Source organism: Myxocyprinus asiaticus, chromosome 35, assembly GCF_019703515.2.
Source record: "Myxocyprinus asiaticus isolate MX2 ecotype Aquarium Trade chromosome 35, UBuf_Myxa_2, whole genome shotgun sequence".
NCBI lineage: Eukaryota > Metazoa > Chordata > Actinopteri > Cypriniformes > Catostomidae > Myxocyprinus > Myxocyprinus asiaticus.
Window position 1 is genome coordinate 33789736 of NC_059378.1, and position 16717 is coordinate 33806452.

Below are 16717 nucleotides of genomic sequence, written 5' to 3' on the forward strand. Positions count from 1 at the left end.
TTAAATATTAGTCAAAGATAACACAAGTAAACACAAAATGCAGTTTTTAAATGAAGGTTGTTATTATTAAGGGAAAACAAAATCCAAACCTACATGGCCCTGTGTGAAAAAGTGTTTGCCCAACCTGTTAAAACATAACTTAACTGTGGTTTATCACACCTGAGTTCAATTTCTCTAGCCACACCCAGGCCTGATTACTGCCACACCTGTTCTCAATCAAGAAATCACTTAAATAGAACCTGCCTGACAAAGTGAAGTAGACCAAAAGATCTTCAAAAGCTAGACATCATGCCGAGATCCAAAGAAATTCAGGAACAAATGAGAATGAAAGTTGAGATCTATCAGTCTGGAAAAGGTTATAAAGCCATTTCTAAAGCTTTGGGACTCCAGAGAACCACAGTGAGAGCCATTATCCACAAATGGCGAAAACATGGAACAGTGGTGAACCTTCCCAGGAGTGGCCGGCCGACCAAAATTACCCCAAGAGCGCAGCAACGACTCATCCAAGAGGTCACAAAAGACCCCAAAACAACATCCAAAGAACTGCAGGCCTCACTTGCCTCAGTTAAGGTCAGTGTTCATGACTCCACCATAAGAGACTGGGCAAAAATGGCCTGCATGGCAGAGTTCCAAGACGAAAACCACTGCTGAGCAAAAAGAACATTAAGGCTAGTCTCATTTTTGCCAGAAAACATCTTGATGATCCCCAAGACTTTTGGGAAAATACTCTGTGGACTGACGAGACAAAAGTTGAACTTTTTGGAAGGTGTGTGTCCCATTACATCTGGCGTAAAAGTAACACCGCATTTCAGAAAAAGAACATCATACCAACAGTAAAATATGGTGGTGGTAGTGTGATGGTCTGGGGCTGTTTTGCTGCTTCAGGACCTGGAAGACTTGCTGTGATAAATGGAACCATGAATTCTGCTGTCTACCAAAAAATCCTGAAGGAGAATGTCCGGCCATCTGTTCGTGACCTCAAGCTGAAGCAAACTTGGGTTCTGCAGCAGGACAATGATCCAAAACACACCAGCAAGTCCACCTCTGAATGGCTGAAGAAAAACAAAATGAAGACTTTGGAGTGGCCTAGTCAAAGTCCTGACCTGAATCCTATTGAGATGCTGTGGCATGACCTTAAAAAGGCAGTTCATGCTCGAAAACCCTCCAATGTGGCTGAATTACAACAATTCTGCAAAGATGAGTGGGCCAAAATTCCTCCACAGCGTTGTAAAAGACTCATTGCAAGTTATCGCAAACGCTTGATTGCAGTTGTTGCTGCTAAGGGTGGCCCAACCAGTTATTAGGTTTAGGGGGCAATCACTTTTTCACACAGGGCCATGTAGGTTTGGAATTTGTTTTCCCTTAATAATAACAACCTTCATTTAAAAACTGCATTTTGTGTTTACTTGTGTTATCTTTGACTAATATTTAAACTTGCTTGATGATCTGAAACATTTAAGTGTGACAAACATGCAAAAAAATAAGAAATCAGGAAGGGGGCAAACACTTTTTCACACCACTGTATGTTGATGTTAGCAGTGTTAAAGGAATATTCCGGGTTCAATATAAATTAAGCTCAATTGACAGCATTTGTGGCATAATGATGATTACCACAAAAAATTATTTTGACAAGTCCCTTTTAAAGTTTCTTTAAAAAAAGAAGAAAAAAAAGTGAATGGGGCCAATATTTCGAGGGTTTAGAGGCAGAAATGTGAAGCTTACAATTTTATAAAAGCACTTTCCTTAATACTTATGCATTATTTGAGCTGTAAAGTTGTTTAAATCATAATTTTTATAGTAGTTTTAGGGTTTGTTGACATTACATCAACATGGCAACGAAGTTGTAAAATTGATTGATGAAAAAAGCAATGTTATCACACTAAAATCATGTTAACACATATTGCTTATATCTTGTGGCTATACCTTTGAAACAGTTTACGTATTACAGATTGGCCCCATTCACTTCCATTGTCTCACTGGAACCCAGAATTTTGCTTTTTTTAAAGAGAAGGAGAGACAAGTCCAAATTATTTTTGTGGTAATCAATATTATGCCACAAATGCTGTCAATTAAGCTTGACTTGTATTGAACCCAGAATATTCCTTTAACTTTAACTTAGTATTAAATGGCACCAACAGTAAGTGGATGGCCAACAGCCATCTGTCGTAACTTTGGGGTGTTGGAAACCTGGGTTTGATTTAAAAGTGTGAGTATTTGAAAAGGCACTTAACTTTTAGAATTTGCAAACGCCACAGTTCCCCACCACCAGGAGATGGCCGAGAATCCCAATAGAGGACACACTTTTCAAAATTAAGACATTTTTAAACCAAGGGTGGGATCAATGAACTTTAGATCACAAACTTTAACAAGCTAGCTTTGTTATTGTAATACGACTTAAAGGTGAAATGTGTACTTTCTGTGCCACCAACAGCACCAAACAGAATTGAAAAAATAATTACTGTTTTCAAACAATTTTTACTCCCCTGCCTCTCATTGTTTGGACAAACAGGTAGTACCAACCAAACTCGCGTTTTGTCAGACCCAAAACTGGCTGCTCAAATGAAATTACACACTTTTGCAGAGATTAAAGAAAATATCAGTAACACTTTACAATAAGGCTCCATTTGATAATATTAGTTTAAATGTTAGTTCATGATACCTAATGCATTAACTATTGATAATGAATGGAACCTTAGAGTACAGTGTTACCAAAATATCAGTTGAACATACAGTATATTTAAAATTTTTATATAAGCTCTAGATGCAGAATACTAACTATTCAATTTTTCACTCAACACCCTTTGAATTTGCTTTCAGGAAAGTAACCCATAAATAAATTTATATCTATATATATATTACACACAGTTGTGTTCAAAAGTTTGCATACCCTGGCAGAAATTGTGAAATTTTGGCATTGATTTTGAAAGTCTTTTATTTAGGGATAGTGATCATATGAAGCCATTTATTATAGAAATCACCCAAATGGCCCTGATCAAAAGTTTACATACCTTTGAATGTTTGGCCTTGTTACAGACACACAAGGTGACACACACAGGTTTAAATGGCAATTAAAGGTTAATTTCCCACACCTGTGGCTTTTTAAATTGCAATTAGTGTATGTGTATAAATAGTCAATGAGACTGTTAGCTCTCACGTGGATGCACTGAGCAGGCTAGATACTGAGCCATGGGGAGCAGAAAAGAACTGTCAAAAGACCTGCGTAACAAGGTAATGGAACTTTTTAAAGATGGAAAAGGGTATAAAAAGATATCCAAAGCCTTGAAAATGCCAGTCAGTACTGTTCAATCACTTATTAAGAAGTGGAAAATTCGGGGATCTCTTGATACCAAGCCAAGGTCAGGCAGACCAAGAAAGATTTCAGCCACAACTGCCAGAAGAATTGTTCGGGATATAAAGAAAAACCCACAGGGAGAAATACAGGCTGCTCTGGAAAAAGACAGTGTGGTTTTTTCAAGGAGCACAATGCAACGATACTTGAACAAAAATGAGCTGCATGGTCGAGTTGCCAGAAAGAAGCCTTTACTGCGCCAATGCCACAAAAAAGCCCAGTTTCAATATGCCCGACAACACCTTGACACCCCTCACAGCTTCTGGCACACTGTAATTTGGATTGACGAGACCAAAATAGAGCTTTATGGTCACAACCATAAGCGCTATGTTTGGAGAGGGGGTCAACAAGGCCTATAGTGAAAAGAATACCATCTGCACTGTGAAGCATGGTGGTGGCTCACTGATGTTTTGGGGGTGTGTGAGCCCTAAAGGCACGGGGAATCTTGTGAAAATTGATGGCAAGATGAATGCAGCATGTTATCAGAAAATACTGGCAGACAATTTGCATTCTTCTGCACGAAAGCTGCGCATGGGACGCTCTTGGACTTTCTAGCACGACAATGACCCTAAGCACAAGGCCAAGTTGACCCTCCAGTGGTTACAGCAGAAAAAGATGAAGGTTCTGGAGTGGCCATCACAGTCTCCTGACCTTAATATCATTGAGCCACTCTGGGGAGATCTCAAACTTGCTGTTAATGTAAGACGACCAAAGATTTTGCATGACCTGGAGGCATTTTGCCAAGACGAATGGGCAGCTATACCACCTGCAAGAATTTGGGGCCTCATAGACAACTATTACAAAAGACTGCACGCTGTCATTGATGCTAAAGTGGGCAATACACATTATTATGAACTAAGGGAATGCAGATTTTTGAACAGGGGTCATTTCAATTTTTTCTTTGTTGCCATATTTTGTTTTATGATTGTGCCATTCTGTTATAACCTACAGTTGAACATGAATCCCATAAGAAATAAAAGAAATGTGTTTTGCCTGCTCACTCATGTTTTCTTGAGTCCAGGTGTACCTAGGAGAATTGGTGCTGTTTTAAAGGCAAATGTGGTCACACCAAATATTGATTTAGCTTTTTTTAGGTTTACTGGACTTTGTATGACATTAAGTGATAAATGAAAACTATATATGTCATTATTTTTTAAGACAACCTCACTATGCAACATTTTTCACAAGTGCCTAAAACTTTTGCACAGTACTGTATGTAACACACACACACATATAAGAAAATGGGCTAAGAACAAGAACAATATATCTCCAATAACTAGCACAGACCTCAAAACCTCTTTCACAAGGAGAGAAAGCCATGTGGTAACTCCAAAAGGGATCAAAACCATATTTTTGTGTCTATAGTCAAAAGGTCAAAGGAGAAGTTCTGGTGGGTCAAGGTTTAGCTCTGAGGTGGGTAATGGTTAATATGGGGGTAAAAAAAAAAAAAAAAATCCAGCCAACAAAACAGGTAGCAAATCATGGTAAGGAAAGTCTGAGGCCCACCAGTGAGTGATGATGCTATACTTTAGTCTGTGTGTGTAATAGATAGAATGAATGAGACGGGAAGCTACTGGACAGACAGATGCGGCTGAGAGGGACTGCATCAATGAGACAGCCATGAAGGGCTGGTCTAAAGAGCACTGGTCTGAGCTGGTCTGTGCTGGGTGGTGCTGGAACAAGGGCAGGACTGGACTGTTGGATGAAATGGGGTCTGCTCTCAACTCCTCCGAGATTTTGAATGCTGGATCAGCCACTGCAATGTGATATCTTAAGGAGGGAAGTAGATACAGAGGAGATAAAGAGGTTAACAATAATTTTCTTATACCATCTTGTCAAACAATGAACTTGAAATTGTCTTTTGATCCCTAATTCGCATCCTCTCCCAAACCCATCTGATAATGGTACATACAACTGAAGTCAGAAGTTTACATATACCTTAGCCAAATACAATTAAACTCAGTTTTTCACAATTCCTGTTAGGATCACTATTTTAAGAATGTGAAATGTCAGAATAATAGTAGAGAGAATGATTTATGTCAGCTTTTATTTTTTTCATAAATTCTCAATGGGTCAGAGGTTTACATACACTTTGTTAATATTTGGTAGCATTGCCTTAAAATTGTTTAACTTGGGTCAAACATTTTGGGTAGCCTTCCACAAGCTTCTCACAATAAGTTGCTGGAATTTTGGTCAGGTTTGTAGGCCTCCTTGCTCGCACACACTTTTTCAGTTCTGCCCACAAATTTTCTATTGGATTGATGTCAGGGCTTTGTGATGGCCACTCGAATACCTTAACTTTGCTGTCCTTAAGCCATTTTGCCACAACTATGGAGGTATGCTTGGGGTCATTTGCAACCAAGCTTTAACTTCCTGGCTGATGTCTTGAGATGTTGCTTCACTATATCCACATAATTTTCCTTCCTCATGATGCCAATTATTTTGTGAAGTGCACCATTCCCTCCTGCAGCAAAGCACCCCCACAACATGATGCTGCCACCCCCCTGCTTCACGGTTGGGATGGTGTTCTTCGGCTTGCAAGCCTCACCCTTTTTCCTCCAAACATAACAATGGTCATTATGACCAAACAGTTACATTTTTGTTTCAGTAGACCAGAGGACATTTCTCCAAAGAAAATAAGATCTTTGTCCCCTTGTGCACTTGCAAACTGTAGTCTGGCTTTTTTATGGCAGTTTTGGAGCATTGGCTTCTTCCTTGCTGAGCAGCTTTTCAGGTTATGCCAATACAGGACTCGTTTTACTGTGGATATAGATACTTGTCAACCTGTTTCCTCCAGCATCTTCACAAGGTACTTTGCTGTTGTTCTGGGATTGATTTGCACTTTTTGCACCAAAACTACGTTCCTCTCTAGGAGAAAGAATGCGTCTCCTTCCTGAGCGGTATGAGGGCTGCATGGTCCTATGGTGTTTATACTTGCATATTATTGTTTGTACAGATGAATGTACCTTCAGGCATTTGGAAATGCTCCCAAGGATGAACCAGACTTGTGGAGGTCCACAATTTTTTTTCTGAGGTCTTCTGATTTCTTTTGATTTTCCCATGATGTCAAGCAAAGAGCCACTGAGTTTGAAGGTGGGCCTTAAAATCCATCCACAGGTACACCTCCAATTCAGTACACCTCCTATCAGAAGCCTATTGGCTAATTGTCTAAAGGCTTGACATCATTTTCTGGAATTTTCCAAGCTGCTAAAAGGCACAGTTAACTTAGTGTATGTAATCTTCTGACCCACTTGAATTGTGATATAGTCAGTTAAAAGTGAAACAATCTGTCTGTAAACAATTGTTGGAAAAATTACTTGTCTTGCACAAAGTAGATGTCCTAAATGACTTGTCAAAACTATAGTTTGCTAATATTAAATCTGTGGAGTGGTTAAAAAATACGTTTTAATGACTTCAACCTAAGTGTATGTACATTTCTGACTTCAAATGTATACATGAAATGTCTTTAATTCCTCAAAACATCCATCTTCTCAAACTTGTAATTTTACAAGCTCGTCAAACTTCTTAAAGGAAATTTTTTAAATCTGACATGAACAGATTTCCTCATTTAAAGATGGTCATTTGTTGCCACCTACAGGCATACAGATGTACTGTAACCAACACAAATGTTCACTATCAGCGAAAGAATCGCTGGGATGAATCAAATTCTCCACCACTAGCTCTCTGTAGTGCTCTCAAACTCTGATTTGGAACACCACAGCCACAGACAAGTGGAGTGACACAAACAGTGAAGTGTCTCATATGCTAAATATCAGCAGTCGGTTGCATGAAAACCCTTATTGACAATACCATTACACACTATAACTAAGGGTTTTCTTCATTTAAGGTGTTTCTGGAACTGAGCCACAAAAAGATTCGAGGACCGGACCGAATTATTTTATATTGTAATTTTACACTGATCAGCTATGAATAAATCAGTGCAGGTGTTCTTGTATTGTTATAGATATGTCACTAAGTTTAACATATTTAATTTTACAGTGACCAGCTATCCCACATATTCAGGATGGTTCACTGGACCTCTTTTCTTTTTAAATAAAAGTAGTCTAAGACGTGGCCTGCACATGCTCCGACATATAGCGTGGTAGCGCTTGTGTGTGGGCAACCCGAGCTCAAATTCAGCTTGTTGTGTGACTCCCCACTCTTCTCCTTATCATTTCCTGTCACTTCTGCACTCTCCTGTTACATTAAAGGCCTAAAATAAAAATATATAATTATTTACTTGAAATTTGATAGATGCTTAAATTTCACAAGCTTTAACAGAATGTACAGCTGTAAGGGGAAGAACATTATTATGCCAGCATTATGCTTATGTTATGTATCTCTTTTTCATCTGTCCAGTCATTGGAACACTGAGAGAAAAAAAAAAAAACAAAAAAAAAAACATTTGTGGTGAAGTAAATATAGCAGAAAAGATTAAAGTACTTTCTACTTGAACTTGAAAATATTAAGTAAATTCTACATTTGTAATCAATTCAAACATGTAAAAATGAATGCTCTAGCTTATAAGTACATGTTATTTATGATTGTTCGTTATCTTTACAATGTGTCATGTATGAATCCTACAGCTCATATTAATTTGCTAATTTGAGTCAATTTCACAGGTAAATAAAATAAGTACATTTTATTAACTTTTCGAAGTTGGTGTTACCAGCATGCACAGGGCTAGAATAATTAATGAGCTTGCATGATTTCATTGTTTGTAATTTGATTTACACCAATTTTATTGTTTATTTTGTTGTTACGTTTGGTAACTTCTTGTTCTGTGAGTCTGAATTTAATTTTCAACTCAAAATACCTGTTCATAATCAAAAAAATGATATGTTGATTGTTACCGTCAAGTATTGAGGTCTGCGTGTGCAGCTCTGGATTTTGTTTCTATCACCATTAAAGCAAGGTGATGTTGTCTAAAAGACTACAAAGCATGCATTAAGCTTCCCTGTGGAAGGCTTTTGTGTGTCAAGCGGTACACAATTAAGTATGTTAAAAAAGAAGCATTGAAATGCCAGTATAATTCTAAGAGCATGGCTTAATTAAGTACTACATTGCTTGAGTAAAATGTACAAACAAAAAGCAAGTAAAAATTACTTGGAACATGGTTTTGCAAAGTAACTCTACTTGAGATTTTCAATTAAAGCCACCAAGAATTGTGTCTAGCCTTTCCTTGAAAATATGGTCTGTTAAATTTACTAGCAATGTCTGTGTGGAAATTCTTTCCAATGTATTTTTAAGTGAACCCCACTCCATGTAGGCTGTCTGTGCTGCCAATAAAGAGAGAGAGAGAATACATTTAGTATTTCTAGTTTAAGGTTGTGAAGCTTACACTTGCACATATTGATAATTATTGATTGATTTACTGTAAACGTAACTTATAAAAAAGTGATGTTAAATATTAGCAATTTAAAAAACTTTATTACATCATTCGCAATATTATTTTGAGACTTGTTTGATTATTCTAAAGCAATTGATAATATTCTCTGAACTAATTATGTATTCACATAACTTGTGGAGGCAAAGCCACATGACTTTTTGCTGTGCATTTATATTCCTATATAAATTCTACAGGAATATATTTACCTCATGCAACCCTGAGTCCACATGCGTGAACGATGTATTTTGCAACGCATAATTTAAAGTAATAAAATCCGACTGAATACTATTTACAAGACTCAAGACTATCATTTAAGGGTTAAGCTTTTTCCGCACCGAGTCACGTGACACAACAACATGACGTCGATTTCCGTGAAGCGCTCCTACGGACGCAGAGCCAAAAAAAGTGCCTCTGTTAAGAAATCTCTAAGTTTTTTTATTAAAACCTGTTTGATTGTAAAGAGTAGAGTCTCTAGTGTCGTTTGATATGCTGCTATAAAACATCTGTTCATTTTTCGATAAACATGATGTCCACATATGTGGAAACTGACACTGCATTTCCTCAAAAGTAGAAAAAAAAATGTTATTTATTTTAACACATCTGTGGGTCATTTAGCTTCATTTTAATATAATTTTATTTTATTTCAAATCACTGTACAATACGATTCTATTCATTAACATTAGTAATGCATTCCTATATATTTACTGTGCATTTTCACTTTGAGAACCAATGGGTTCATCCAAAAACTGGAAAATGTTGCTTTCAGAGGCTTTATATGGAGTTAGGATGAAAATAAGTTGCATTTCAAACTGTTCTGAGACCAGTGCAGACAGACAACACACTGAAGGTTAAGTCATTCCCTAATTAGGGAGCAAGGGAGCATCCTATAACTCTCTATGCAGCTAAATACATTTACTCCTGATCATCTGACCAAAAGCTCCGTTTCAGGCTGTAGATGATGTTTGGACCACTCAACATGTTTAGCAGATATGGGACAATGGTAATCAGTACATAGATTCCAAATTTATAATATATAATTTTATTTTACATGGTTGGCAGTGATTGGATGATGCTGGCCAATACATTGAATCAGAATTAAGTATGCCAATTTCTGATGAAATGTCTGTAACGTCTCAAAAACTTGAATAACCAACACTCCTGAAAAAAAAAAAACAATTTGATTTAAAAAAAAAAAAGTCTGACTTTCTATAGCTTGGTATTATTTAAAATTGCACAATTTGGTCTCACTGTCCACATAGGTGGACATCAATTGTTTTTGCATGTTTCTTAGGGGCTACTAGTTACAAATCAAAAAGGGGAATGGAAAATGCACACAGCTGTCACGCAGGGGCCTCAGGAGGTTAAAAGAAGTTTTCCATCATAGTTTATGCGCATGTCTTCTTATCAAATTAAAAATGTATCCACCTTAAAAGGAATAGTTCACCCAAAAATGAAAATTTGCTGATAATTTACTCACCCTAAGGCCATCCAAGATGTATCTGAGTTTCTTTCTTCATCAAAACAGAAAAACATTTCAGGCCTCCTCCTCTAAACAATGCAAATGAATGTCCTCCATTTTTTGACAGTCCAAAATGCATATTTAGAGTGCATCAAAATAATCCACACGACTCAGGAGTCAGGAAGCACGTCATTGTTTACAAGAGAAACTTGTGCCATTCACAAACCAAAACAATTTCAAAACAATATAAAATAAAACAAAAAATCATTTCCAAATAATAATAATTAAAAAAAACAATGTAAACAATAGCCTAGTTTCCATCCACTTGGAAGCGCTATTTTGTTATCGACAAAGTGAAAATGCGTGTCTTCTCCCTGTTTCCATTCAAATGGCCTTTAATCGATAAAAATGGTGTGCGTGATGATGTCATGCCTAAAAAAAAACACTTTGTCGCACAAGTTTTGGTTTAGCGCAAAAGAAATCTGCCCTGAAGCCGTTTCCATTCAGAAATGTGAGTTTTGGCAAAATGGGGAGAGTATTGAGAAAATTCATTGAAATTAGACAGCTTACTGTCATAATTCCACAAATAAATGCAATCAGAACACGAGGAATTGCAATCAAAAGGGAGCAGTTGCCCTTCTGATAGGACTGTAATATTGGTCCTGATGTTGCGCATATCGCAGGTTTCCACTGGTTCCGACCCGAAAGCGAATCGTCATGGCCCTGTTCAAGCTGGCAACTGCACCAAGTAGCGGGGGAAACTTTCGGTCTTAGTATAAGGACCATCCATCGATGAGAATATGCTGTGTGCACAGCTATTAAAGAAACATTGATGCAGTGTAATATCAGGATTTACATATGATACATTCCTGATATTCAATGGGCTATTTTGAACAATCATCTAATCTAAAGCATCTCAACTGCATTATGTCCCGCATATTTCTCCAGCAGCTTTTAACGACCAACTGAACTTGACTGTCATCTAAAATTAATTTTAGTGTCATAATGCAATTTACATTTTCTGAAGAAGCTCAGCAAATGTGATAAAGAGGGTTAGATTTAAAATATTTAAAAGTTTTAAAATGTTCAAAAGTTTGTTTTCTGAAAGTGAACTCAGCATTGGCAAATAGTTCTAATAGTTTATAGTCTTGAAAAAAGTGTAGAACATTCTGAGATTCATTCAGCTGCCTTTTTTTGTCTACAGAACAGGGTAAGACTAATTTAAGTTTGTGTAAAGAAAAGGCCTATTTAGACAAAAAATATAATTTTTTTCATTTGGTTATTTATTTTTTTAATTTAATGCTTTATTCATTTGGTAATTTATTTAATTGAATACAGGGAATTTTGCCAGCATTTTTTCAAAAGTAAACTAAACAATAATTTAATAGAATTGGGCTGTAAGTGTTACAAAAAAAGCACACTGATGTTTTTCTCCTAGTATTGTGCATTTATTTTTAATTTAAAACATCTTTGTGCACAGAAATGACATGTTTTTTGTATTGTGGGCTAATTCCATGACAGCCGTCTATTATTTTTAATGGTGTGGAAAAGCAACTTTAATAAATAAACGGATGTCTACCATGATTAAATTAATCGCAAAAAGTGGCCATTCATTTGTTCTCCGTGATACGAGGTATTTGTGTTGGCACTCCTGGAGTGACATGTTTGCAGTATCGGATCTATATGCCATTAAGATCAATCCATTATCATGTACAATAAATTGGATTTCAAGGATGTATACTGTCATCATGATTAACACAGGCTAACGATTGGGGCAAATTCTGTCATGTGACACTATATTTTTGCGTTAATAGCCATTTTCTCGACAAAAGGTGTTTCCAAACCAGTTTTTCATGACATTTGAAGTATCGACATAGAGTTTATGCGCTAGAGTTAAACAGAAAAATATTATGTCGACACTTGTGAAATTTTAGCGATAATATGCATTTCCATCAGCTTTATTTTGATGCGCTAAAACTTTTTTCGCAAAAAATCCTTGGATGGATATGTAGTTAATGACGCGCTTCCTGACTCCTCCACGTGACGCGTGACATTACCAACTAGCTTGTCATCCCTCTCATGAGCACACGTCACAGAGATGTACAGAAGTGAACATTTGTAGTTAAGCATTGCTTTGTTTCTAAAAATAATCAATCGTTTAGGTTCAGAAGACCTTTATTTGTCAACTGGAGTTGTGTGGATTATTTTGATGCACCCTAAATATGCATTTTGGACCGTCAAAAAATGGAGGACATTCACTTGCATTGTTTAGAAGAGGAGGCCTGAAGTGAAATCCTAAAAGTCTTAAATTCTCTTTTGATGAAGAAAGAAACTCAGACACATCTTGCATGGCCTGTGGGTGAGTAAATTATCAGCAAATTTTCATTTTTGGGTGAACTATTCCTTTAAGTGACCAAAAAAGTTTTTTATGCACATTTTGGAGATTTTATTCACATCTTGGTGTCTACATCCAACTTTTTTTTATGCAATATCCCAAATTTGCATAAAAATATGTTGACAGAAACCCAGCTATTGTTTTGTTCAATTTTGTCTTTGCTAATAAGCATAACAGCTAACAATACAACAATCTAGCACAAACATTCAACTTCCTGTAACCAGCTGTCAAGACATAAATCCTATTACAGCGTAATAAATGCAAATGGATGGCTTCTCAGGTTAAAAGAATTGGAGATGAAAGGAACATAACTTCTAATCGCTGCTAAGCGAATGAGTGACAATGACGTAGTCTATAAGTCCTTTATTTGAATGACTGGCTAACACTAATTCAAATATCCTGGCCTCATGTTCTTCAACTCATCACTTTGAGGGACTCTGAGCACTGATCATTTCAATAGGTTTTACACAATTGAGACGCATTCCCTATTATACAACAGTTAGCAATGGTCCTCGAATCTGATTGGACGTGAGGAATTCCAAGAGTGCTGATATAGAAGTCCAACAGCAATGTAACGCATTCGCTGTTTCTAAGCATAGCGAGTTCAGTGGCGCAAGAAAGTAGTTTGAGTATGTCACTCTTTTTTCCTCACTTATAAAAGCAATGTCACACTCGCAACCGGGCTGTTTTTCCACATATCGATACAGCTGTGATAACTCTTCTGCTCAAGTGATATTTCTTAAATATTACATTGGGATACGTTTTAATCATCGATATTATCATGTGTTTGTGACACCAAATACAACAATAAACCCCTGTATTACAGAAAATAGGAAATCAACAAAGTTAAGGGATGACCAAACATCTGTGTTTATAAAATGCAGAAGTTAATCAACACTCACCAATATTGTCTTTCTCTTTGCATGAAATTGAGTAGCAACAAATCTCTCTGTCTTGAATGGCTGACAGATTCCTGAGAAAGAAGGAAATGCTGTTACCATTTTTGCTACCTACAAGAAAAGGTCTCCCTAACATCTTATTTCAAGTGGTCTGGTCATGGTTTCCCTGCCCAGAACTTCCAGCAAGGGCAGTTTAAGTGTTAGCAAATGGAGAGAACTACCAGTTTCATAAAACAAAGGGGAATTTTGACTTATAAATGGGGAAACAACAAAAAGGAAGTCAAAAAAAAATGTGTTCGGCATATCACTGCAATTTAATTCTAATCAAAATGTCTAGAGGTCAGGTCATACTGTCGGTTATATGACATATTATTTGGGTCTGTATAAAGCATGAAGCACTGCAATAAAGAGGTAATTCACACAAAAATGAAAATTCTGACAACAATTAATCACTCACATGTTGTTCCAAACTCATGACTTTTTCACAAAAGATGTTAGGCAGAAAGTCAAAGACTGACAACCTCAGTCCCCATTCATTTTCATTGGGCCTCATTCATGAAACACGATGATTTTTGGTGTAAATCATTCATAAAGCTGTTCTGACATTAATTCTCGGATTCAAGAGAGTTTTCATATTTTCAAAACGTTAGTTGGTACAATCAGAATTTACACCTGCTCCTGACCACGTGTAAATCTTGTGTAAGATATACAAACGTTTTGTGTTCTTTTAAGCAAACGACCATGATTACATTTTGATAGAAGTAAAATAATAGTAATGAAAAAATGTACTAATTGAGTGAAATTAACCTTAATAACATAAATTAGCTAAAAATATGTTTGTCGTTTTCTTTTTAAATGTGTATATATAGTTAATTGAAAATGTTTCTTCGATGCTTGAATTAATTTCTTCAAAAGTTTAGTTTATTCCCAACTCTGCTTCATAAATTGTATATTGTTTTCCAGCAGTATTGCATGGCATGGGCCGAAAAGATTGTGGGAGATTTCCTTGAAAAAATAAATGCCCTGTAACGTGACTGATTGGACAGTTTCTTCATTTAATATGAGCTCTATATTTAAGGTTTAATAATTTAGTATAGGCATCGATAATTCACATTCAGTTAATAACGTATGATCAATGCTAATGCTGTTAAACCCATAAATAAACATCGCGGACAGGTGCATACGCAATACAACAGGAAAAAAAATTGAAAAGGCCTGTGTATTAGTTTACAGCGTTTTGGTCAAAGGTCTTCTTCAGGCATTACATTAATTTCTCTGAAGATTCTTCTAGTTGAAAAGGAGGTATGTCAGTGTTACCACAATAATTTACCCGACAAGTTTCACCAATGATGCTGGCGATGCGCTCAACTGAACCAGAGAAGGTTAATGGTGATGGACATCCTCCTGCCGGCGTGAACTAAGTATTTTTTACACTAACGCTTCATGTCAATCCATTTTTATTGACCTCTTGGATTGTTTAATTTACAAAAGATCTTCCGATGACAGCAAAAACATGCAATGACAGTAAGTGCCTCTTTGAGACGCTATAGTGTTTGCTAAATCAAGATTTTACAACGTGAATGCACCTCTTCATTCATAAAGATATCATTACTGTTCCTCATAGATGTTAAAAGTATTTACTAGCGAGTCTGGTGCCTTTCTTATATGCTGTTTTCATGGGCATAAATTATGATAATTTTGAATGAACCTGCACATGCCCCCTCTTTACGAATGTTGGAATTCACTAACATACAAACATTTAAAGAAATATTCTGAATTTTTTTTTTATATCCAGAGGAAATTTTTTGGAAAGGTCATTTTATATGTAAATTACTCCCAATTTGTGTACGAAAGTTTCATGAATAAGGCCCATTGTACGGAAAATAATTGTATTGTAAAATTTCTCCTGTGCTCTATGGAAAAATTAATGACGATAGAATTTTAAGTTTTGGGTACATTTCCTGGAATCAACAATTTTGGGTCCTTTGAAAACACAAGCAATGGAAATAAAAGCGTCTCACATCTTTTCAATGAGTTGTTTCTCATCTAGAGCACTGGGGAGATCTCTTTTGTTGCCAAGGACAAGTACCTGTGGAGGAATAAAGTAACAACAAAAAAAAAAATCACCAAAATGCACCTCTTAAATTGTCTCACCTCTCAAGGGCTAAACTGAACATTTCCAATAAACACATAACCCAGCTATTGTGCTTACAGCAGTTGAGGATTTATGTATTTAGAGGTTGGTCCTTCATCAGATTGTGCTAAAGCTGTCTTTTTTAATTGGTGGCTTCAGCAAAATAGCGTGCGGCATGACCCAATGTTCTATCACTCCCTTTAGACAGATAATCTATGAGCAATCTGTTTTCCTCTGCACTATCAGAGCAGCTTTCTCTGCCGAAGATAAGACCTGTATGCCCCCAGTGAGGACATCTCGTACCACAGGAGCTGAATGTGAAGATGATGCTTAGTCATGCTCCTTAAACACAACACAGTAGCTCTGAACAAATCTGGGAAAGGAAATGTGTGGTATTAAGGCTAGACTTGATTTCATGTCATCGAAGGGATAGTTCACCCAAAAATGAAAATTCTCTCATCATTTACTCACCCTCATGCCATCCCAGATGTGTATGACTTTCTTTCTTCTGCTGAAGACAAATGAAGATTTTTAGAAGAATATTCCAGCTCTGTATGTCCATACAATTCAAGTGAATGGCGACCAAAACTTTGAAGGCCAAAAAAGGATATAAAGGCAGCATAAAAGTAATCCACTTTCATATTCTTCTACTTTTGCCGATTTCCATTCTTTGTACATAACGCCACCTACTGGTCAGGGAGAATTTATAGTAAAAAGGACTTAAATATTGATCCGTTTCTCACCCACACCTCATATCTCTTCTGAAGATATAGATTTAACCACTGGAGTTGTATGGATTTCTTTTATGGTGCATTTATGTGCTTTTTAGACCTTCAAAGTTCTGGTCACCATTCACTTGCATTGTATGGACCTACAGAGCTGAAATATTCTTCTAAAAATATTTGTTTGTGTTCAGAAGAAAGAAAGTCATTCACTGGGATGGCACGAGGGTGAGTATATAATGAGAACATTTTCATTTTGGGGTGAACTCTCCCTTAAATAAAACCAGTAGTAAATATAAACAAGACAGATAATCCGCCATTAAAGAAATAAATCAACTAAAAATTAACATGTTATACCAAACCCGTCTGA

General features: G+C 36.5%; 1 protein-coding gene across 1 annotated transcript in view; it reads right to left on the reverse strand.

The window, feature by feature from the left end:
• Positions 1-1559: 1559 nt before the first annotated feature.
• arl8bb (ADP-ribosylation factor-like 8Bb) overlaps positions 1560-16717 on the reverse strand; it is a 28890-nt gene continuing 13732 nt past the window's right edge. The window contains exons 5-7 of the mRNA XM_051673483.1: positions 15513-15580; positions 13495-13565; positions 1560-5119 (exon numbers count right to left, since the gene is read on the reverse strand). Coding sequence (XP_051529443.1) covers positions 5070-5119; positions 13495-13565; positions 15513-15580 — 189 coding nt within the window. The 3' untranslated portion in view covers positions 1560-5069. The remainder of the gene's footprint in view (positions 5120-13494; positions 13566-15512; positions 15581-16717) is intronic.